We start from the raw sequence: 25,567 nt of genomic DNA, 5'->3' as shown, positions 1-25,567 counted from the left end.
CAGTGGTCTTATTACATCTAGGCTGGACTATGCTGATGTTTAATATTTGGGTCTTCGAGATTATATGATTACTGAACTTCAGGTTGATCAGAATGTGGCCACCCGGCTCATTCTCAGGCTTACTCGTCAGACCTCCATGGCTACTCATCTGCGCTCATTGCACTGGCTACCTGTAAAGAAGATCATTCTTTACAACAAGACCCTGCCACTACTCTCCGACTAGAGCTTTACGCTCCTCTCAGTAATTTTTGGCTGTACTAGTTCCTAGTATCAGGCAGGTCAGAAGGAGGGGGTAGTCACTCCTCCTATCTGCCTATGAAGGCTTTAAATCAGTTTCTGCTTGAACTTCGCTCTCTAACCTCGGAGTCTAGTTTTATAAAAAAGCTTAAAAAACGGTTATTCGCACTAGTTCAATATCCTTCTGCTGTTAGTCACTAGCTGTGGGACACTCTTTGAAGCATCTCTGTGCTTTACAAAATCTTGTCATTCATTCATTCAATACAAGTTTCACTATGAGTTTTACTGCCATACACACACACACACACACATAGCTTTGTGACTATTTAATATTTCCATTGAAATATACCCCACTTCTGCATAAATGTCTAGAGTTGTAAAAAAACATTTTTGATAATCAACTTTATTAGAGAGTTGTAAAATGTAATGCAGTATATAGCCAATCTTGTATCATTGGCAGTGCACGTTAGTGGATTCATCCATTTGACTCAGTTACAACTGCATATCAGAAGAACACTCCAGGTCACTAATGCACATAAAATACAAATGGCTTACCTGACAACGCTTTTGCTACAAGCTAACTCATTAACAAGGAAGGCAAGTACTGATGCTTTCTCGGATGGAGTGTGTGCCTGAAAAGCTTTGGTCTTTAAGCTTTCTGTAAGTTCAGTTTGTCCAAATTGTGCTTCCATAAATATCTGTAAAATTTCTGATACGTTGTCTCGGTTGATACCAATGTTGATTAAATGTTCCCCAAGAGCTGTTTTTGCCTATAAAATAATATTTAAGGTTAACATGTTTGATATTTTATTTTTCTATTAAACAGAAAATAAGCAGCATACCAAATGGTCATGGTTACATTCCAAATTGCTTTTTAGGTCGAGCAGACAGTGTCTGCTCAGAGACCTATTGCTGCCCGTATTTGGGAATGTAGACACGAGAGGTGCACGAGCGCAGATTTGACCTCGTGGGCGCGCACGGCGCCGTGCCCCTCTCGTGCCTCATATTCCCGTGCGCACACAGCCAGCCCCCACACCCACACCACACAGGCACACGTACACACGCTGCCCCCCCACACACATACAGACACGCACGCATACACACGCCGCCGCCCCCTCCCCCCCTGTTTAGTAAGGCTATAGGAATCATGTAGCTCAACACTGACACCCACCGCGCATCTTCACATCCCAATATTCGTTATTCGCGTCTGTAAATAAACACACTTTCTTTCAGCGCCTATGAGAGAATCTAACATAATTTGGGAATGATGCACAATTGAAAAACACACCAATCGCTTCAAAAGGCACAACGGATAGGAATTGACCGGTAGTTGACTACAGCTATAATATGTTGTTGAATGGTAGGAGCGGTCAGGAAACTTCATTTGTATGAGACCAGCATAATAAACGTAATATATGCGCTTTTCATTTTACAAGGAAACAGTTTAAAGATCTGATGTGTTCACTCTCTAGTACGACTGGACTGTAAGAAAATTAAATCGGATGTCACCGTGACTGCACCCCGCGTGTATGTATGTAGCATCTCCACTCATTGACCAGACATGCGAATCTGATTAGTCATTAATATAAAACAGGTCATCTGTTTAATATATAGACAGCAGTGCTATCCGCATATCTAGTTTACAGAAACCGTAAATGCTAAATAAGCGCTACAGCTGCATATTGCGCTATAATGCTTTTCCAAAAGAACTGTAAAGCCATTTTATTGTGCACATATATTAACGTGCAGACGGGGCACAGAAAGGTAAAAACCTGTATACTGGTCGTGAAATGAAACTCTGTGCATGTATTTAATCAGTCTGAAGTCGTTAGAGTCAAAAGGTGCTATGGGGAGATGAACAGTCGATGTTGTTATTCGAACGAAAAACAAAATGGCGACAGAAGATTCCCCCTCCCCCTCTAGACTGTAATACTTTCCAAATAACGGCTTTCTTCTACCGCGCCAGACTTTCACACGTACCTGGGCCCGACCAGCCGAGGGAGAGGCTTCCGGGAACACTGTCCCGGGGCGGGGAGGCCTTTCAGGGACAGAGGATGAAGGCGGATTGTCAAAGCTGACGCTATTTCTTTTTCTCCCCGTTCTCCCCGCCCCCCTTGAACTCTTCCCTGTCTCTTGAGTAGTCTCTCTTCACTGTTGTTCACCCTCTCCGCCTTTCCCAACGGCAATACAGGGAACAGTGCCGCGCGACGGCACGTAATGCAAACAGCTGAGTGCGATGGCACGCATAATTAGCGTAATACGGTCGCGAGACTGGTGCGTGGCAGGGAAGTGAAGGCGTGGCGTGGAGGGATATTAGCATAATTAAATCGAAAAAGAGGGACCTGCGGGATATATAACTTGGGTGCCATCTTGTATTGGTTGTGATTGTTGTTTAACCTAAAGGGAGTTGGAGGAAGTTGCTTTACGTAAAACCGTGCTGATGTTTTTACCAGGCCAACATCATCGCCATAGTGAAATGGGCTTCCTTATTTACCTTACAAGAATAACGTGGTGGGAAAGGTGGGTAAGATAGTGCCCATATTTTAATAGCAGTCTGTGACCAAAGGATTCATTTGGGGCATGGATAAAGTGCGTGTGCGTGCTACTAATAGGATGAGTTGGTTTTTAGAACCAAGACCAGACTGTTAAAGATCTACACGTAGCGCTCGAGCAAGTTAGAAATCTGTCAGCCGTCAGTGATTAGGTTTCTCTCCATATATGTTCTTTCAATTTTGAAACCTAATATGTGCAATGGGCTCATTATTCACCGTTCCTTATGACCTCAGTAATGTCACTTTTAATCCTGTCAAGAAATCAGTACCAACTTTGTTTGCATAGGGACTGGTGCTTTAGTGTTGCCATTTCTGGCAAAGAACAGGATTCTCTGTCACCCTATTTCGGCAGTGCTCATTTTAATAAACACAGATGGGTGAAATACTGCATTTTTCCTGGGTTTCGAACCTGTGACCTGCAAATTACAAGCCTTAGCCATACACACTCAATCAGTGAGGTGACTGTACGGCATAACAAAGTGACTTATTCTGTGCAACACTGACAATAGGGGCTGAGCTGGCTTTGCAGGACACTGTGTAAAACGGTGATTTGGAAAGTATGGAATAAAAGCCATTGTTATTTGTAATATCAATACATCAAAGTCAAGTAAATACAACACATATTGCATTACAAATGCTATAGGTGTCACATTTGCAAAAGTTAAAACTATTGGCATTGTAAATGACAAAGCTATTAATTTTGCTATTTTCAAAACCAACACATAAATAAAAAAATTGTCATTTACAATACCAATAGCTCTAACTTTCCTAATGCGAGACCTATTGCATTGCAAATGCTTGTTTTATTTTATTTTTGCTTCAAAGATTTCATTACATATACACTGTATCATGAGCTTTACAAATAATCCTGTCTATTCAAATTAAACCACATAACATAAAAGTTCAACCTCAAAAAGCACTGTGTTAAACTGTTCACAGTTTACTGTACTGACTTTCATATATATATATTCCGTCAGACAATAAACTGTTATTGCTCATGAGTCAAAGAGGCGAAAGCCATTTAAAATATTGGAGTTGTTCATACAGTTAGCCATAATTACCTCTCGACTGACACTGTTTTCCCCTCACTTTACTACAGTACAGGAGCGGTCAATTATTATACTCTCACTCTTTAAAATGATAATTTCTCTCCTCCATCACATTTTCCAGTCTGTATCGTGTGCATAATCATTGTGTTTTGAAGCACCACTCTTCTCTGGTTTGTTTCTTCTTTCTCATTCAATCTTTCCCACCTCTCTATCTCCAATCAACAAGGGGGTATACTAGTCTATCCATTTATATACTCTCTATACAACCTAGCTCTTACCTTTCTATGCAACTCAGTTGCCAGGGACGGGTTTAAAGCTACACTTTTTCTAATCCTTCTAGATGCTGAAGTGCTGCTTATCTTGATCTCAAAATATTTCCCAGTGATGGTCACTATGTTATGTTATGTTATATAGTTTGGTAAAGCGCAAAACAGCTGCCCCAGCAAAGAGGCGTCCCGGCGCTATGGAACCACAGACAAGCTACTGATGATGGGAAGAGTGGGAATAGAGGTGGCCTTATGGAGAGGGGAACAGGTGGGTCTTGATGGCCTTCCGGAAGGTAGACAAGTTTTCCAAGGAACGGATGTTCAGTGGCAGAGCATTCCAAAGCTTGGCTCCCAGAACCCTAAAGGAGTGACCGCCAGTGCGGCAGAGCTTTGTGCGGGGCACGTTTAGTAGATACTGTCCTGAGGAACGCAGGTTGCACCGCGGTACATACGGTGTAAGGAGAGGTTGCAACAGTTCTGGGCGTCCGAGTTTAAAGATTTTGAATGTCATAATGAGGGTTTTAAACTGGATTCTGGAGTCGATAGGTAGCCAGTGCAGCTTGCGGATAGTGGCTCTAGCCGAGCATCTGCGGGGAAGACCAACCAAGGCTCTTGCCGCAGAGTTCTGCACGCGTTGTAGTCGCGCTATCTCTCCTTTGTTAGCGCCAAGAAGAAGAACATTGGCGTAGTCCAGGCGGGAGAGGATTGTGGCTTGGACAATGAGTTGACGAACCTTAGCGTCAAAGAAGCCAAGTATAGGGCTGAGACTCCTCAACAGGCCGACACAGGTAGCTGCCACTTTTTTTGTGTGGGTCTGAAAGTTGAGTGAGGAGTCCATCCAGACTCCTAGGTTTTTGACCAGGGGTTTAGGAGGTGGGATGGTGCCTAGAGACGAAGGCCACCAGTGCTTATTCCAGTAACTGGTGTTCTTTCCGAGGAGCAGCACCTCCGTCTTGCCTGAATTGAGCTGCAGGCAGTTGTCCGTCATCCATTGGGCTACTGCAGCAAGGCCATCCCTAAATCTTGAGGCCGAGATGGAAGGGCCTTCCGTGAGAGCGATGGCCAGCTGCGTGTCATCAGCGTAAGACACCAGCGTTAGGTCCCACTCTTTAGCCACTACCGCAAGTGGCTGCACGTAAAGATTAAAAAGGGATGGGCTCAGTGCAGAACCCTGCGGGACTCCCTGTCCGATGGAATGGGGTTTAGATAGAAATGGGGGAGCAGACACCCGGAAGGATCTGTCTTTCAGGAACGAACGGAACCATTCCAGGGCAAGACAGGAGATCCCTACTATCTATAGTACTATATTACTACTAACATTATCCTATTGAAATATGGTTATAAGTCATCTATGATAGCCTGCTTCTTCAGTGATCTTCCTGTTGCAATGGCATACATGACACTAACTCACTATTCGATGCAGTTTTTTTTCTACAATTTTGGTATTCTTTATTTGTATACGGTTAATTAAAACCATTACAACACATTTCAAAAAACATACAAGTGGGAGGAGCTTCGCACGCACCCAAGATGGTCGCGTGAGCACAGGGCTCCCGGACCCTCGCCACCTCCACTGATTATCCTGTATTTTATCCTGCTTTGGACGACGGGTTGCTCATGGCGAAGCCCTGCTGATCACTTATCCGATCTCGAAAACTGTTTTGGACTTTGGGGACCGGAGCGACGGACCTTTGAATTTCTCGGGCCCGCTCATGGTGGTGCCCCGGGCTATGTTATCTCTGCCAGCCGGCCAGTAATCGAATAACAACGGCTTCCTGAATTCGTCTGAGCTCGGCAGTCACTTTCGGTTTCGATTCTTGCTCGGAGACCTGATTGACTTTGCCTGTTACGCGGCTGCGCTTGATTGCCCTTACTCGCCTTTCAACGTTTGACGCCGGACTATTGTGGCTTTGGGCTTGGAGAAAGACATCCACTCTACCCTCCTTGGTGCTGCAGATGCCTCTACAGTAACCATTTTTACCCGACACCAAGCGGCCCTCCTGGGTCCGGGATCTAAGATGGCCACCAGGCCAGAGGGTGAGAAGCGCAAAACCAAGCCGGGTGTTCGAGGTGGCGCTGCACAATCGAATATCATGGACAGGTACACCCTTAACAAGGATCACCGGGTGCAGTGTCTAAACCTTCGACCGTGGCTCAGGAGGACCCCTCGATTGAAGAGGAACTCTCGTTACGAGACATCATGGGCGCCATTTCTGGAATGAAGGCTACACTGGGACAACAATATGAGGCCTTGTCCCTCAAGTTGGATACGGTCGCCATAGATGTCAATTTGATCAGGGCGGACCTGGCGAAAACGAATGAAAAGGTCAAATCCCTTGATATCAAGACTTCCAGCTTTGTTACCGATGTCTCTGATTTGCAAGCTGAGGTCGGGCATCTGCGGAAAGCTAATGACTATTTCTCCGGGCGGCTGGAGGATTTTGAGAGCCGTGCCAGACGAAATAACGTTCGCATGATTGGTGTGCCGGAAAAATCGGAGGCTACCTCGACGGACCTCTTGGTGGAAGACCTGGTGCTGAACCACCTGGCACCCAAGGGTCTTAGCAAGTTTTTTGCTGTCGAGCGTGCACATAGGATCCCTGGCGGCACGCCTAAACTAGATGCTAACCCACGTCCCATCATTGCGAGGATTTTTAATTTCTGGGACAGAGACGCTATCCTGCAGGCATCGAGACAATCTGGTCCCATCGCCTTCGAGAACTCCACGGTCAGCTTTTATCCGGACTTTACCCAACAGGTCCAGAAACAGAGACTGGGGTTTCAAGGGGTTAAGAAGCGGCTGAGAGACAGATCCATGAAGTACGCTATGCTCTTCCCGGCTCGCCTACGTGTGGTGCATAATGATCGAACCTTTTTCTTTGACCACCCTGGGGTTGTGAGTGACTGGCTGGATTCGCTACCTATGGATCAAGAACATTCCGAGGGTTTTGGTCAATCGGACCGTGCGGAAGGAGGCCTGCGGGAACAAGAATAGGGACCAGTATCGGTTCCCGCTCCCCTATAGTTGACTTTCAGCTGTGGCTAATGCCGTGACGTTATAGTTTGCAAGTATTTGGTCCTTTTGGGGGTGGGTGGGGGGTGAGTGAGTCCTTCTCCTTCTGGGTTTCTTTTCGTAGACTAGTTGGGTGGTAGGGCGACAGGCACACTGCAAGTTTATGGGGCTTTTTAGTCTTTCGCAGGGGTGCGGGTGGAGGGTGAGACGGATAGGGCATGTTTGGGGACAGGGGGGTTTTGGTTTGAGTTTTATTGTTGTTATTTGCAAGGTGAAGACGATACGAACTCCTGTTTTTGGATGTTGCTTCGGATGTGGACCGGGGGTGGGGCTGGATGCGGGGATGGGGGGTAGAGGACTTCGAATATTGTGTTGGAATGTAAACGGGTTGGGGGACGGGATCAAGAGGGGTGTAGTGTTGCAGTTGTTGAAACGTTTGTCTCCTGATGTTGTTTTATTACAGGAGACGCATTTGTTCGGCAACAAGTGCTATGCTCTAAATAGGCGTGGCTATCATCTTGTGGCGCACTCCGGCTTCACTTCGGGCTCCAGAGGGGCGGGTATTCTAGTCCGGACTTCCCTCCCCCTGGCCATTGATGATGTCATACTTGACGATAGAGGAAGATATGCCGCCATTGTTGGGCGTTGGGAGGGGAAGGTTGTTGTCTTGCTTTCTGTATACGTGCCCCCGGGCCTCCAGGCCACCACGTTTGCCGATCTGAGTGGGGTTATCCTGGGACTTCCCGAGGGCTTGCTTGTAGTTGGTGGGATTGATGAAGCAAAGCTTCGCATTTGCGACTTGCTGAAGTCATGAACCTCGTTTATGTGTAATCAATTAATAATTTGTACGTCTTACTAACCTTTATTTCATGTTTGAACGTAAACGATGAAGCTTGCACATGTGTATTTCTAATACGATTAATTGAGTCTTTAAAAAGGGCCGCTGCTCTTAAATAGCTTCTGCGCATGCGTCAGTCACACTCACGTGTCCTGACGTGTTCGCAGATTTTGGAGGGAATAGAATGCGCATGCGTAATACATAGCTTTCGTGAATAACGTGGTGATGCTCTTGTGCCTGTGTATATGTAGCTAACATTTAAGCTGCATAGTATATTTTTATAGTGATAAGTTGGAAGTACAAAACCAATGATGTATTTTCATACTGTTATTTCTATGTATTAATTTGTTCTCGCTTACTTTTCATGTACCGCGGGGAATGGGGGTCTGACTGAGCCGAAAGCCATCTTGGAGGTCCTTTCTGCGCATGACCATCCGTCTGGGGAAATGACAACCTTGGCTGGTGGAACTTAGCCAGCTGGCAGGGATGGGCAAGATGCTCCTGAGAAACTGACCTGCGAACCCAGCAGAACGGAGTCATGTGTCCCTATTCTGAAACAATGTAAATTGTCATCGTGTTTCCCTGGACTTTCTCACGAGAACCCCAATCTCACTAGGCGGTACCCAGAGATGCAAAGTAGGCATCCAAATAGTGTGTTCTGATTGGTGTGTTACCCAAATCCTACCTTAGGACCAATCCAAATTGAGGGATTCTGACACTTTGCAACATTGGGGGGTGGTACACTGCCCCAAAACAGTATATCTACCCTGGGTTCACCCAGGGAAATTGTCCGACTTGTCTGGTTTAGCTGACCTGTCACTGACCCAACGCACTCAATAGGTGACTGAAGATACAGAGAGCTGCGGAGCACTCTGTCCGAAATTGACCATAGACTAAGGTTTTACTGAACCTTAAAGTGCTGGCGGAGCACTTTGCTGGGAGTTCGCTGACCCAATCGGGGTTTTGATCGATAGCTGCAGAGAGGTTGGAGCGCAGGCGTTGCTTCCGAACTGCGGGTGCTGGTCCTGTCCTGGGGGTTTCCTGTCCTGTCCTGAGGTCCTGTCCTGATTCCTAATCTGAGGGTTTCCTGTCCTGTCCTGGGTATCCATTCTGCACCTGCTGTCCATTGAGGGGTATCCTTCCTTGAGGGTTTCCTGTCCTTAACTGACCCTTGGCCAGGGTTTGGTTTCCACACCAGTCTAGGTAAATATTGCTCAAATCTCTTGAAACTGCACCTTTCTATTTTTCTGTCTTTTGCTTTAATAAAGACACACCTTTGCATATGTTAATTTTCCATACTTTCCGCAACTATTGAAACGTAAAGTCATTTGAATATTTTCTTAACATGTTCCCATGTTACCCTTCCTGTTAGAAATCATATTTTGCATTGCAGTTTGTCATTTTCTGATATGGTCTAGAACCTCCTTACTTAAACTGTCTTAAGAACCTTTGCCCTAAATACATAGCGTTTCCCGTTGCATCTCATATTAGAATTTCAATGATTACCCTGACTTTATTTTTCTATAGTTATGTACTTTTCATTATCTTGATTATTGATTGTCTTATTCTTGTAAATCTAATGCTTTCAGAGGACGAACTTTAGATAAACAATTTAAAACTTCCAGTTGTCCGTGGTCATTTTACAAAAGTATTGAATGTCATTTTTGAGTTGTATTTTGCTGCCTTTCCTTTACAGCTAGCTCCCTGATCCATTGTGGTCATAGGTACCCGTGTCGGTGGATGTAAGTCGGGTACGCTGAGGAATAACAGTAGGGAATTCACACAAATAGGTAGCAGCCCGTGAAGTCACCCGGTCAATGTATATGGTGAATTGAAATATATGGGCCCGAAGCGGCGAAATTATTGGTTGGGTGACCTCGCGCGCTCTATCAGTTTTTCTGGTAGCATCGAGGATGGTTAGGGACTAGTTAAAGGATAGGTAGGACTAGTTAGGATAGTTAAGTCGGTAGCTGCTAGTATATTGATGCTGCTATAAGAGCGGCCGTTCCGAGGGACCTGATCATTCTCTTGAGAATACGCTGCTTTGAAATTTATGAATTGTTTTATCATCGTTATTCTTGTTCTTATATTGTTACATGTATTAATCCATGCATTTGTAAACCGTCTCGTTCTATGTTGTCCGAACTCCCCGGGGAATTGAATGGCAAAGTGGTGAATAGAATCCATTTGCCCTGAGGTCGCAGGCTCGAGGAAAGTTAGGTGCAGGTTAAGTGGACCGGGAAGCACTAACTAGGGTTTTTCTTGAATACGTGGGTGAATAAATGTCAGTAACGAGGTTCATTGGCAAAATTCCCATAGTGGCGTAACCTAGTAAGGGTCACATCGGAAGAGTAGCAGGTTCATCGGAGCTTGGGTGAAAGCAGAGGGGTCCGCTGGGAAACCTTAGACTCAGATATATCCCGGAGAAGTGGATGAGTTTAGGGGAATAACAGGTTCACTGATGCTAGAGTGAAGGGTAGGCGGAAGAGATCTACCCGCAGCGCGTGAAAAGTAAATGGAAGTAGTTTACTTGCAGTAAAATAACACTTTCCTGTCTAGACACTTGAGCACTGTGGCGAATGTGTATTCGTTGTTAAATAACCAAGCACTGAGCACTTTAGAAAGAAAGAAAGAAAGTTTCCGTTACCTTGTGAAGGGAGGGAGTCAGCCGCGAAGCGTCTCTGACGTCACTCCGTGCCGCGCTGGGATTGGTAGACGCAGCGGGCGGGTAGCGGGGCTGGAATTGTGAAGGAGGGGTGAGCGCCGAAGCGTGAGAACTGTCTCGCGAAGGGGCCGCGCACCCATTGGACGAAACTATTTGAACGCGTGCACCCCATTGGTTGCACGGAATTGCAAGGCGCATTCTGATTGAAGGTAACTTTGTAAACAAAGTTAAGCATAGAAATCATATGTGGCACTCGTATAGTCCAGAGACTAGACCCGATCCAAGAAACCAAGGGTTTGAAAGGGATCAGTGGAAAGCCAATAGATACGATATTATGTACGGAACTAAGAGAAAAATGTCCCTTGTAAATAAGGTAAAGAATTACTTCAAAACGGACAAACCAATTAAATCCAGAGAAGGCGTTATTGTCCCACCACCGAATACTCCCGCCTCGTTCATGATGTTTGACCGAGGGTATAATACCTGTGTGTGGTTGGAGAATTGGGTAAAGTACACAAAAGATGACGGAATATTGGCTTTTCCGTTAGACGGTACTTTCAATGGTAGGATTTTATTTAATTTGAGAACCCGAATGAATGAATTGCATCCCAGACCGAGACTAACGCAGTATGAGGCATTAGAGGAATGGGAGATTGAGGCTTTCGAAAGAGAGAAACCCCGAATGGACAAAGGTCTGACCAAGTGGTACCCCAGGCTGAAACAAGAGACCAGGGATAAAAATATGAAACAGTGGAGACAGAGCATGATTGTTGAAGGTCTGTTTCCCATGATGCCAGCATGTAACCCTTCTGTGGGAGAGAAAAGGACAGAAAAGAGTAAGCATTGGGGAGCTCTTGGGGAGTCAGACGATGAGTTGTTAGATGACATCTTTACGAGAAGTCCGCCCCCTTATAATGAGGGAGCCCGACCTTCCAGTGCAGGAGAGAATCCCCAGCGTCCATCTATTAAGGAAGAGGACAGATCCCTAAGTAGACGGGGAGGTGGTCAGGTACTGCCCTATTTTGAGAATCCCGGACCCGCGGAGGTAAGAGAGATATATCCTAGAGTGCCCGTGAGCCCGGAGGAAAAATATTCCCGTGAGAGAGCCTTTTTCCCCAGACCTCTTTATGAAAACGAAGAAAAACCATTAAGTTCAGGAATGCCCTTTTTACAGCCTCCATATGAGGAAGAACGTAGGTCATTTGGCACCGGAACTTTGTTCCCAAAACCAAATTATGGTGGGGGACCGAGTGAAACGCATCCTACTGCCCCGAGTTTTACCCCTCACCTGACCCCACAGATGATACCGGACATTAGGAAGAGTACTAGATGAAAGGGAGCAAGAGGCCCTAGCTAGACAGAGAACAGAAATAATTCAGAAAATCTCCCAGTTAAATAACAGTCCTGAGGCTTTGACTATTCCGGTAACAATCGGACCAGTGGTTCCGCTGTATGGGAATAATCAGGGAAGTCCAAACCCTCCAGTTATGAACCCAATCATGGCCCCACCAAGGCAGGAGCCCCTACTGATAGACGATCAGTCCAGTGAGTGCGAGTCTGAAGTTGTGTTCTTGGACCTGCCAAACAAACAGAACGGAAAGGGAGTGCAGAAGAGGCATAATCCTTTTAATGCGAAAGAAATTAAATTAGAATCAGCGTCAGGTACTAGGAGTGTCTCTCTGGTAACTCCGGAAGAAATTGAAAATTGGAGTCGTGAATTAGAAAAACAGACTCCGCAAACTAAACCTTTAGACCTCTACAAACTGAGGATAGAAATAGAGGAATTAATGGCAGGAAATGTGGGATTAGACCGCCCTGTCCTCAGCAGAAGCGGCCGCTCCCACCACCTCCTCCCGACCTGACATCCTACCACAGATCCTCAACTCCGCTAAGTACTCGCTCTGCTGGGCTTCTGTTGCGCTTTGCTGGATTCGCTCTGCTGGCATTTTTGTAACGTTTTTGCTAGCTTCGCTCTGCTAGAATATAGTAGCGCCTCTTACTATCACTCTGTTGGGCTTCATAGCGCTTGGTGTTAGCGCTTATACTATTGAACTTCAGGGCTTCATAGCGCTTGGCATAGCAACTGTAGTAGTGAACTGCTGGGCTTCATAGCGCTTAGTGCTATCGCTTTACTATTGAATCACTGGGCTTAGTAGAGCTTGGTGTTTTTATTTCACTGATCTCCGAGTTTTGTTTATCATTGCTAATTTCATCTAGCCTCGACCTACGGGCTGCACATTTACATAGCTTAGTGAACCTCACCCAAATACTGCCTTACCTCGTAGCGCTTTATCCTCCCCATTAAAGCTCCATTAAAGCTCCACTATATTTACAGCTGGTACCTAACATCGTCCTGCCTTGCAACATTTGTTTGTTTACTGTTGCCGCCATTTTGTTAGCAGTGCCGTCCTCCCACACCGTCACTCCACCTGACTCCCCGCCTCCCTGCTGACCCTCCCACGCTCCGCCCCCTCCACTGTCCATTTATGGCAGATGGTCCCACGCGCAGCGTCCACGCGCTACGGCCGCGCCGAAGGTGCGCCAAAGGTAAGCCCGTCTACGCCCGTCCGCGCCTGGACCGCGCCCAGAGCCAGAGCCCCTGGTCCTCGTATAGTCCACCCCTCCCACATTACTTACGATGCCACCACCCTCCTAGCCCTCAACCCCGGCCGCTCCCACAACTGCGTCCAAGCTGCTCCTGGACACACCCATGGACCCTTTTCCTGCTACTCCTGCAAGTTCGACGGCACCAAGAACAACTCCTCATCTACGAACTCACAACAGATATTCGATCCCAACCACCTAAAATGCATCCTGCTCAACACCCGCTCGGTCCACAGACACGCCATTGACCTCTGGAATCTACTCGACACCATCTCCCCGGACGTCGCCTTCCTAACAGAAACATGGATGAATGCCTCTTCAGCCCCAGACATCACCATTACCATCCCGGAAGGCTATAAGATCATTCGCAAGGACCGTACCGGCCACACAGGAGGAGGCATCGCTATCGTCCATAAGAAATCCATCCGCATCTCAACCAGCTCGGACGTCAATCTCGCCAACTCTGAACACATTCACTTCCAGATCCACATCGACCTAAAGACCACACTCAGAGGCACCCTCCTTTACAGGCCACCAGGATCCCGCGCACGATTTAGTGAAGACATCACGGACTTCATCACTCCACACGCGCTCCCCTCCGAGGACTACATCCTTTTGGGAGACCTCAACTTTCACCTTGAAAAGAACAACGACCGCAACACCACCACCCTTTTGGACAACCTCGCAAACCTCGGACTTAAACAACTTGTCACTACCCCCACCCACATCCCAGGTCACACACTCGACCCTATCTTCACCTCCAGCAAGCATATTTCCTTCAGCCACACCACAGCTCTCCTTTGGACTGACCACAGCTGCGTTCACTTCACCTACAACAAGCCCACATCCAACAACCACCCCCAACCCACTCTGCAAAGAAACTGGAACAAAATCACCATCGACCAGATCTCCTCATCGCTTCTTCAAAACCCCCCCGCCCACTCCTCAAACCCAGATCAAGCAGCCATCAACCTCAACCAATGGTTATCCAACAGCGCCGACATCCTAGCACCACTGAAAAAACGACAAATCAAACTAGGCAGCAAGAAGGCCTCCTGGTTCAACGATGACCTTAAGAAATCCAAGAAACTCTGTCGCTCCCTCGAGAAGGCCTGGAAAAAAGACCCAACCACCAGCACCAAGGACGCCTTCAAAAACGCCACCCGCATACACCACCAACTAATCCGAAATGCCAAGAAAGCAGCCTTCAAGGACCGTCTAGATAACAACGCCCACAACAGCAAGGAATTATTCAACATCGTCAAGGAATTTACCAACCCCTCAGCCAACTCCAACGACATCACCCCTTCTTAAGCCCTCTGCGACTCCCTAGCCTCATTCTTCCACAACAAAATTGCTGACATCCACAACAGCTTCGACAACCAACCCGGAGACCAACCCACCCAATCCCCTCCAGGACCACCACCCCCCCTGAACATCCTCAATGACTGGAAGCCAATCTCCACTGAGGACACCATCCGTCTGATGAACTCTATCCACTCAGGATCCCCCACTGACCCTTGCCCTCACCACATCTTTAACAAAGCAGACTCCATTATTGCACCGCACCTCCGAGACATCATCAACTGCTCCCTCAACTCCGCAACCTTCCCGGAAAGCTGGAAACATGCCGAACTCAGCGCCCTCCTGAAGAAACCCACAGCTGACCCCACCGAACTCAAAAACTATCGCCCTATCTCACTCCTTCCATTCCCGGCCAAAGTCATTGAGAAAGCTGTCAACAACCAGCTCGCCGCATTCCTCGAAACAAACAAATCCCTCGACTCCTCACAGTCCGGCTTCCGAGCCAAGCACAGCACCGAAACCGCCCTCATCGCAGCAACAGACGACATTCGAACTCTACTGGACAATGGAGACACAGTCGCCCTCATCCTCCTCGACCTCTCCGCAGCCTTCGACACAGTCTGCCATAGCACCCTTCTACAGCGCCTCAAAAACATCAGAATCCAAGGAAAAGCACTGGAATGGATCACCTCGTTCCTCTCCGGAAGAACCCAGAGAGTCCGCCTTCCACCATTCAAGTCAGAAGCTACTGAAGTCATCTGCGGCGTACCTCAAGGGTCCTCACTCAGCCCCACCCTCTTCAACGTCTACATGAGCCCCCTCGCGGCCATCGCACGCCAACATAACCTCAACATCATCTCCTACGCCGACGACACTCAACTGATCCTATCACTCACCAGAGACCCTAACACGGCCAAAACCAACCTACACGCAGGAATTAAAGAAGTAGCCGAATGGATGAAGCACAGCCGTCTGAAATTGAACTCAGACAAAACAGAAGTCCTCATCTTAGGTACCTCCCCCTCCGCCTGGGACGACTCTTGGTGGCCAGAGGCCCTTGGAAAAGCACCCATCCCGACGGACCACGCACGGAACCTGGGCATCATCCTGGATTCCTCACTCTCGATGAACAGACAAGTCAACGCCGTCTCTTCATCTTGCTTCAACATTCTTCGCATGCTCAAAAAAACATTTCGCTGGATCCCTACCGAAACTAGAAAAACAGTCACCCACGCTCTGGTCACGAGCCGACTGGACTACGGAAACACCCTCTACGCCGGCACCACCGCAAAACTCAAGAAAAAACTACAACGCATCCAGAACGCCTCAGCCAGGCTCATATTAGACATCCCGCGTAAAGAACACATCTCTGATCACCTGAAAAACCTCCACTGGCTTCCCGTCAATAAGAGGATCACTTTCCGTCTCCTAACCCACGCACACAAGGCACTCTACGAAATCGGACCCGAATGCCTCAACACACGACTATCCTTCTACACCCCCTCCCGCCAGCTACGATCCTCCAACCTAGCCCTTGCCACTGTACCTCGCATCAACAAAACCACCATGGGAGGTAGATCCTTCTCCTACCTAGCAGCTAAAACTTGGAACTCACTTCCCACTCACCTTCGCCTTACTCAGAACCACCTAGCATTCAGAAAGCAACTCAAAACGTGGATATTCGACAAGTAACTCCCCACCCTTCTTCAAGCGCCTTGAAACCCTCTGGGTATGTAGCGCGCTATACAAATCTTCCGACTCGACTTGACTTGACTCTGAAGAAGAGTTGCTGTTTATGTGTAAAAGCCTTACCAGAAGTACCATAGTGCTCCACGAAAAGCTGACAGACACTGCGGCCAGTATGGGGGTAGATATTTCAAGGTCCAAGCCCTTGCAAAAACCTTACAGAGCTGATTTCTCAGACAAAGATATAGAGAACCTGAATGTGTCAGGGAAAAAGTTGCAGATTAAAGAATTGTTAGCAATTTTGCAAAAATGGGGAGATGTGGAAAAATGGAAAAACAGGTGGGCACGAAAGAAAGATGAGGCTCGATCCAGACAAGCGACCCCTGAGTTCCCTTTGAGAGAAGTAGACAAGCCCGAACAGTTATGCCCCATGCGGGAAGTACCAGGTGGGAGGTATGTGCACGTTCCATGGTCCAGACAGGATATTGTGTCCTTCACTAACGATTTCCCGAAATTGCGCGAAAAGCCAGTCGACTGGTACCGGCAGGTGGAAAGGTTCCTGAAGGTGCAAAAATGCCTGTGGAAAGACCTGGATGGGTTTTTCGACATTGTGGTCCCGGTAGATCTGTGGACCGAGTGTAAAATTGCCATAGCCTGGCCCAGTGAGGAGTACCCGAGGGACTCTAACACAGGGGAACCGTCTATTGAAGTGATGAAAAAATATGAACAAGTAATTCAGCATTTGAAAAATAAGGTGCCAGCAAAGGAGACTGATTGGACCAGGATAGATAGAACCACGCAGGAAAGAGACGAGACAGTACACTCCTATTATGAAAGGCTGTTGCAGGTGTTTAAAACATACAGTGGTATAGATAACATCGAGATGAAGGATATGACGCATTTTATTTACAGGTTTGTAAATGGTTTAAGGCCCGAAATTTGTCAGTGGATAAAAGATAACAAAATTTGTTGGCAATCCAAAAAGATAGACTAGGTCCTACGGTATGCAAAATACTGTGAGGACGAGATGGCAGAAAAGAAAAAGGCTCTCAAGGAGAAGGTTATGTGGGCTCAAGTGAAGCTCGCAGAACAGCAGGAAAAACAGTTGAGTGAGATGGCCAAAAACACTCAGAACAAAGGTCCTGGGGGTGGGGGAGGAGGTAAGCCCCGGCCCAGAATGAGCAGAGAAGAGGCTATGAAGAAATTTCCCTGTCACCAGTGCGGAGAAATTGGACACTGGCGAAACGAGTGTCCTTATTTGCCAGATGATAACCCCAAAACACCTGATTTAACTCCACAGACGCAGAAAGAAAGACCGAGAAAGACTCAACCACAGGTAAAAACGATTCAGGTGCCCCGAGCACCAAAGCAAGTGTACAAGGGAAAATCCACAGAGGGTGATGAGGTAGAAGTCTGGGAAGGCAATGAGAACAGAAATGCAGCAACTTCGCAGTATTTGTTAAACGATACCTTCCTTTGTGATGACCAGTACTGACGGGGCCTGAGAGGGGAGGACGAGGAGTGCGTACTTGGCGCCTCCTTGCCGGTAGACCAGTCCGGACCATACATTGAAGGAAAGGTTGACGGAAATGATGTCACTTTTCTGTTGGACACTGGCGCTACCCGTTCTACTGTGAGAACAGTGGACGTTCCAAACCTACCCCTCTCGGGAGAAGCCATCCAAGTAGTGGGTGTATCTAATCAATTGATTAGTACTCCTGTTACCGAGCCCATGGAGATCTCAATTGGAAACTAAGGAAATGCATAGATTTGTCGTTTGTGACACCAGTCCAGTGAACTTACTGGGACGTGATTTGCTGTGCAAAATGAACTGTACCATCTTTTGCACACCAAAGGGTGTTGAAATTCAGACCCCAGATGAAGACGGCATTTATAAATTAATGGTAATCAGACCTGACTCAGAAATTAAATGAATGACTATGCAGGATTTGCCCCAAGAACTTCAAGAAGCAGTGAAGCCAGAGGTATGGGACTTTACTGGGAAAGATGTGGGGTTAATGAAAAATGTGGACCCCATACAGATAGCAATAAAGGACAATGCAGTATACCCCAATACTAAACCCTACAGAATGAATGTAGAAGTGAGAGCTGGTGTTACCCTGGAAATACAGAAATTGCTAGAAGGAAACATCATACAGGAAGTAATGAGTAGCCCATGTAACTCACCGATTATGGGCATCAAGAAGCCTAGTGGCAAGTACAGAGTAGTGCAGGACCTACGAAAGGTCAACAAGATAGTGGTCCCCTGCTGCCCTATTGTCCCGAACCCAGCAGTGATTCTGTATCAGATTCCCTGGGATGCTGAGTGGTTCACTGTGATAGACCTGTGTCATGCATTCTTTTCCATTCCCTTGCATCCAGATAGCAAATTTCTCTTCTCATTTGCCTTCAATGGTCACGTGAATGTCTGGAACAGGGTCCCTCAAGGGTACACAGAGAGCCCCTCTATCTTTAATCAGATCTTGAAAAAATGTTTGGAAACTTTGGTCTTACCTGGAAACTCTGTCCTAGTGCAATACATTGACGACCTCTTGGTGGCGTCTAAAAGTCATAGGGATTGTGTGATTGACACCATTGCCCTACTGAATCACCTGAGTGAGAAGGGATATAAAGTGGCCCATGAAAAATTACAGTTCTGTGCAAAATCAGTGAAATATCTGGGGCACCAGATAGAGAAAGGTGTCAGGAAAGTAACATCAGAAAGGGTAAGAATAATTCAAAAGATGCAGTTACCCCGTACTCAGAAAGAGATCAGAATGTTCCTGGGAGTGATAGTATACTGCAGGCAATGGATTCTGGGATTTGCAGTCCTAGCTAGGCCCTTGATAAAAATGACCAAGAGAGGAACACCGGATATTGTACAATGGGATGATGAAAGCTTAACCGCCTTCACAAAATTGCAAGATTGTCTGTGTACAGCACCTGCGTTGGGAATGCCAGACTATACCAAGGAATTTGCCCTGTTCTGCGACACTCGCGATAACTGTGCATTGTCAGTCCTGACACAAGACCATGGCATGACCAGAAGGCCTGTGGCATATTTCTCTGCCACCCTGGATCCCGTGGCTGCTGGATTACCAGGATGTCTGAAAGCAGTAGCTGCTACTTGCACAAGCTTAGAGCAGAGTGAGTCCATTGTCATGGGACATCCTGTAACTGTGTATGTCCCACATGGAGTGGTAATTTTGCTGACCAGAACGAAAACTCAGTATCTCACTCCTAGTCGGCTGACTAAATACGAGAGGATTCTGGTGGGTGCTGCAAATGTAAACATTGTCAGGTGCAGTATTCTGAACCCCGCCACTTTGCTCCCTGACCCAATGGATATGGAAGATGGGGAGGAGGATGAGCATAACTGCATTGATTTAACAGAATTCAGCACCAAACCACGCCCAGACATTAGAGAAACACCTTTGCCTGTGCATGACAAGGAATTGTTTGTGGATGGTTCATGTCTAAGACATGAACAAGGAGGCCTGAGTGCTGCCTATGCGGTAGTCTCCTTAACCAAAATTGAAGAAGCAGGTTATCTATATGACGTAAAGTCTGCACAAATGGCCGAATTGATCGCTATGATAAAAGCTTGCAAAATTGGGAAAAACATACGCATAACAGTGTATACTGACAGTCAGTACTGTTATGGAGTTGTGCATGACTTTGGCCAGTTGTGGCTACAGAGGGAGTTCCTGACTTCATCAGGTACCCCTATTCGAAATGGAAAAGTTGTTCAAGACCTTTTAGAGGCAATCCAGTTGCCAAAGGAACTGGCAGTGGTAAAATGTGTCGCTCATAAGAAGGGCATTGACACTGTATCACTGGGAAATGATTTTGCTGATCGAGTGGCCCAATGGTGCGCCAGAGATCGATATATCATAAATCCAAAACGAGGGGGGCCCGGAACCAGCTGCCAACTTCAAGTGTTTGAAGAAGTGCCTACATGGGATGAAGTGAGAGAGTGGCAGCAGGCGGCACCTTGGCAAGAGAGAGAGAAGTGGAAGGAAGACGGGTGTAGACCAAGACGTGTGGATGGTGTCATCTTGGGCCCAAGTGGTATGCCTGTGTTACCTAGACATTTACTTGGCACAATGGCAAGATTGATACATGAAGGATCACACATTGGTAGGGACGCCATGATTCTAGTGTTCCAACAGACTTGGTACAGTAAAAAGTTCAGGAAAGTAGCAGAGTCCCTCTGCCAGAGGTGCCTGTCATGTCAAAAGATGAACCCAGGCAAGAGAACAATGGTGGAACTGGGGAAAATAGGGAGGTCAGGTGGTCCCTTTGTGAGAATACAGGTCGATTTCATCACCATGCCCCGTTGTGAAGGGAAGCGATATGTCCTTGTCATGGTCTGCCTATTTTCAAAGTGGGTGGAGGCTTTCCCTACTCCCCAAAATGACGCACTGACAGTAGCTAAGTGTTTACTGAAAGAACTGATACCTAGGTTCCGGGTTCCAGTCACTATTGAATCAGATAGAGGCCGCCATTTTCAGAATGAAGTAATCGACGAACTCTGTAAGGCCTTTGGAATCACACAAAAACTCCACTGTGCATATCGTCCAGAGGCTTCTGGAATAGTGGAACAAGTAAACGGAACTATCAAAAACAGATTAGCAAAACTGTGTGATGCATCTGGTATGACCTGGGTGAAGGCCCTGCCTCTGGTCCTGATGGGACTCCGAAGTATTCCAGACCGAAAGACAGGCCTAAGCCCCCATGAAATCCTGATGGGAAGAGTGATGAGACAAGCATGGGTACCAGGAAGCAAACTGTTGAGTATTACTGATGATTTGGTGCTTGAATACTGCAAGAGATTAGGTGACCAAGTGCGTTCTATCTCTCGCCAGATCGGAGAAGACGCCATCCTCAATCCAACGACTCCCCTCCACAAATTGGTCCCGGGGGACTGGGTCAAGATAAAGAAGCATACTCGGAAGAGCTGCCTGGAGCCCAGGTGGGGAGAGAAGCGTCAGGTGATCCTGGTAACAACCACAGCAGTAAAGTGTGCAGGGGTTCCACATTGGGTCCACGCCAGCCACACCCAGAAGGTATTACCAGACGAAGAGCCTGAAGAAGAAGGGCATCCAGCAGAGGACTCTGCAGGAGCGAGACCAGAAGTAGCTGACGACGTACAGCCCAGTACCAGTCAAACTGCGGGATCAGCAGACGTTGGCCCAGGAATAGTTGATAACGAACTACCAAGAGTCCAGCACGCTGAAGGGGTCCAAGAAGCTGAGCCAGAAGTAGCTGAAGACGAGCTGCCGAGCATATGGCCAGAGGAGTGGATACCATTGATTGATCTCACAGAAGACCCAATCAGAACAAGAGAGCGACTTTTGGAAGGTAGAGAGTGGACTAGAGAGGAAAAGCAAGGCAAAGGCGAAGAACCTCAGGATCTTGAGATTCACATCAAAACTGAGGAAGGAGAAGGTCAGACAGGGACAGAACAAGTGATTGATACTCCTGCACTGACTCCTGATGTCGAGAAGGGACAGACTAGACATAGCGTAATAGTTCGAGCAGAAGAAAATCCAGAGATCGAAGTGCTTGAACAGGATCAGGTAGGATTAGAAGAACGTGTTCAGGAAACAGAAACGGAGACATTTGAAAGGCAAACACAAAACTGTCCTGAACAAGGCCAGATTAGTAACCAGGCAGAAGAAATAGATGCTAGCCCTGGAACTAGTCAGATAGGAGAAGAAGAAACTGAAACAGAATTTCCACAAACTAATGAAAACAAGAGGACAAGAGAAGAAAACGAAGTCCAAGTGCCAACTAAAAGACTTAAGAAAAGAAAGCACGTAGAGCCTGGCTTCGTAAAGAAATTGAGGCTAAGGATAAAAACGGTGGAAGAAAAACGGGCAGAAGAAAGGAGAAGTGCTCGAATAGCTGAGCAACAAGAAGGTACTTCCAAAAGAAGGAGTGATCGAATAAAGAAACAAAACAAAAAGTACAAGTCTCCTGAATGGACGCTCGTTTTGGAAGAATTTGAAGATCTTGATATAACTGACGAAAGCGACGGGGAACCAGTCCCTGAGTACTCTGCCGAAGAAGACGAGCCACCGTGAATTTGCACAAAGTAAGCTACTTGTGTAAAGACACAAAGAGGGGTCGAGAAACTTCTTCTGAGCCGAAATGTCTGATTCAAGCGTGAATGGTAGACCTAGTCGCAGTGGTTGCAAAACGTGCTGCAAGGTATGTGTATGTAGTATAGTTGTACTGATATTAGTTTGGATAGGACTAACAGTTTTCATTCCCTTTGCGGTGAGCAAAAATACTAATATTTACCCTACTGAAATTGTAAATACTGACAGTGAGGAGCTGACAACACAGAGTGTAGCAAGACATGAGAGAGCACTGAAACAAACAAAACGAGACTTAGAAGCATCAGATGAGGGAGGACTACATTATCATGGAGTTAAGAATAAAACACATTTAAATGTTTTCACAAACTTGTTAATACACTATGTAGAGACTATGGAAATTGAAGATTGCTATGTCTGCATGAAGCTACCTACCTCTGTGGCCGAAGGCGTGACATACCATCACCTGCCCCTGACATATGGAATCTCCTGTAGCATTTTGGCAAGCTTATTTTACAAAAGAGGACCGTTACAGTACTACTACTCTAACAATGACGTGATCTTTTCTGAACTTCCTATACGTGGGAACTTGAATCCTGTACATACAAAAAGTGACGTTACTCGCTATATGGGTGAATACTTTCTGACTATAGGTAATATCGACATAGGTGACGCACACAGAGATAACTTGACCTGTTCTTTGCGTGAGCAGGAAAAGATGTTCCTGAACATGGCAGAGAAGAGGAGAATAAAAATACAGAAAAAGGCAGATGATGAGAAACAGAAAAGGCAAAAATGGGCGGAAAACATGGAAGGCACCTCAAATGGTGGGGCGGGTCCTGCTCTGTTGCTGGATTTTGAAAAGAAAGGCAAGCTATGTCTTCACCGCGAGAAGACTAGCTATTATAATAACATTTTCGTTGGTTCCAGTGAATGCGAACATAATTACAAGGTAATTGGAGGATGGGGTTTCAAAAATGGGTCAGAGCCTGTGTTTCCTGGAATTTATTATATTTGTGGGGACAAGGCTTATTTCAAATTGCCGGATCACTGGTATGGAAGCTGCTACTTTGGCATTGTCTTCCCGAAAATATACCATGTGAATAAAGTTGCTGGAAGCAGTGAAAATGCTAATGGCTTAGTGCGTAGTAAAAGAGAAAGTGTAGGTGAAATAATGGGTAGTATTTTCAGTGCACTGATACCTGGAGTGGGAGTGGTTCTGAACACTCACAGAATTTGCAAATTGTCCACCATAGTAGATGTGTTGTCTACTGACACAGCTCATGGATTTCTGCTGGTCAATACCGAAATGGTTGCGATCAGATCAATGGTTTTGCAGAACAGACTTGCTCTTGACACCTTATTAGCAAAAGAGGGCGGAGTCTGCCGGATGTTGAAGTCGCAACATTGTTGCACTTATATTCCGGACAAAAGTGTGCAGCTTAAAAGATATGTGAAAAACATTACTAATTTGGAAAGGGAACTCAAACCACTCGAGGTTGATAGTGCCTGGAAGAGACTGGTAGATGGTCTCTCAAATGTAGGTCATTGGCTTGCTAGTTTAGGTAAAAGCTTATTGTTTAAGGTACTGATGCCAATTGGAATTATAGGTCTTATCCTATTCTTCATCTTTGTCTGTTGCAAATGCCGTAAGCACACCAGAAAGCATCAAGTGAATGCCAGAGGAGTAAAACGAAGTGTGGATGAGCTCGAATTGGAGGAGATAAATAATAAGATCTACAAAAGGGTGAAGAATTCTCATCCTACCAAAGATGAGAAAGAGAAATTGAATCGCTTGCTGGAAGAGATAGAGTTGTATCAATCAATCAGTGACACTTATAGAGCGCGCTACATACCCGTAGGGTCTCAAGTTGTATAAAGTGTGAGAAAGTTGGCATCTGGTTCCATTATTTGTGATGATAGTAAATATCATCAAAGAGGGGATTGATGAAGCAAAGCTTCGCATTTGCGACTTGCTGAAGTCATGAACCTCGTTTATGTGTAATCAATTAATAATTTGTACGTCTTACTAACCTTTATTTCATGTTTGAACGTAAACGATGAAGCTTGCACATGTGTATTTCTAATACGATTAATTGAGTCTTTAAAAAGGGCCGCTGCTCTTAAATAGCTTCTGCGCATGCGTCAGTCACACTCACGTGTCCTGACGTGTTCGCAGATTTTGGAGGGAATAGAATGCGCATGCGTAATACATAGCTTTCGTGAATAACGTGGTGATGCTCTTGTGCCTGTGTATATGTAGCTAACATTTAAGCTGCATAGTATATTTTTATAGTGATAAGTTGGAAGTACAAAACCAATGATGTATTTTCATACTGTTATTTCTATGTATTAATTTGTTCTCGCTTACTTTTCATGTACCGCGGGGAATGGGGGTCTGACTGAGCCGAAAGCCATCTTGGAGGTCCTCTCTGCGCATGACCATCCGTCTGGGGAAATGACAACCTTGGCTGGTGGAACTTAGCCAGCTGGCAGGGATGGGCAAGATGCTCCTGAGAAACTGACCTGCGAACCCAGCAGAACGGAGTCATGTGTCCCTATTCTGAAACAATGTAAATTGTCATTGTGTTTCCCTGGACTTTCTCACGAGAACCCCAATCTCACTAGGCGGTACCCAGAGATGCAAAGTAGGCATCCAAATAGTGTGTTCTGATTGGTGTGTTACCCAAATCCTACTCTTAGGACCAATCCAAATTGAGGGATTCTGACACTTTGCAACATTGGGGGGTGGTACACTGCCCCAAAACAGTATATCTACCCTGGGTTCACCCAGGGAAATTGTCCGACTTGTCTGGTTTAGCTGACCTGTCACTGACCCAACGCAGTCAATAGGTGACTGAAGATACAGAGAGCTGCGGAGCACTCTGTCCGAAATTGACCATAGACTAAGGTTTTACTGAACCTTAAAGTGCTGGCGGAGCACTTTGCTGGGAGTTCGCTGACCCAATCGGGGTTTTGATCGATAGCTGCAGAGAGGTTGGAGCGCAGGCGTTGCTTCCGAACTGCGGGTGCTGGTCCTGTCCTGGGGTTTCCTGTCCTGTCCTGAGGTCCTGTCCTGATTCCTAATCTGAGGGTTTCCTGTCCTGTCCTGGGTATCCATTCTGCACCTGCTGTCCATTGAGGGGTATCCTTCCTTGAGGGTTTCCTGTCCTTAACTGACCCTTGGCCAGGGTTTGGTTTCCACACCAGTCTAGGTAAATATTGCTCAAATCTCTTGAAACTGCACC

General features: G+C 46.5%; 1 protein-coding gene across 15 annotated transcripts in view; it reads right to left on the bottom strand.

Annotated features, from left to right (window-relative positions):
• BAZ2B (bromodomain adjacent to zinc finger domain 2B) overlaps nt 1–25,567 on the bottom strand; it is a 1,221,971-nt gene that overhangs the window by 515,146 nt on the left and 681,258 nt on the right. For all 15 annotated transcript variants that reach the window (XM_078681689.1, XM_078681691.1, XM_078681692.1 and 12 more), the window contains one exon: nt 793–1,007. In XM_078681689.1, coding sequence (XP_078537815.1) covers nt 793–1,007 — 215 coding nt within the window. The remainder of the gene's footprint in view (nt 1–792; nt 1,008–25,567) is intronic.

The sequence above is a fragment of the Lissotriton helveticus genome, chromosome 3_1 (genome assembly GCF_964261635.1).
Source record: "Lissotriton helveticus chromosome 3_1, aLisHel1.1, whole genome shotgun sequence".
Lineage (NCBI taxonomy): Eukaryota > Metazoa > Chordata > Amphibia > Caudata > Salamandridae > Lissotriton > Lissotriton helveticus.
The sequence above is the reverse complement of the archived record's forward strand: the minus strand, read 5'-3'. Positions and strand labels throughout refer to the sequence as shown.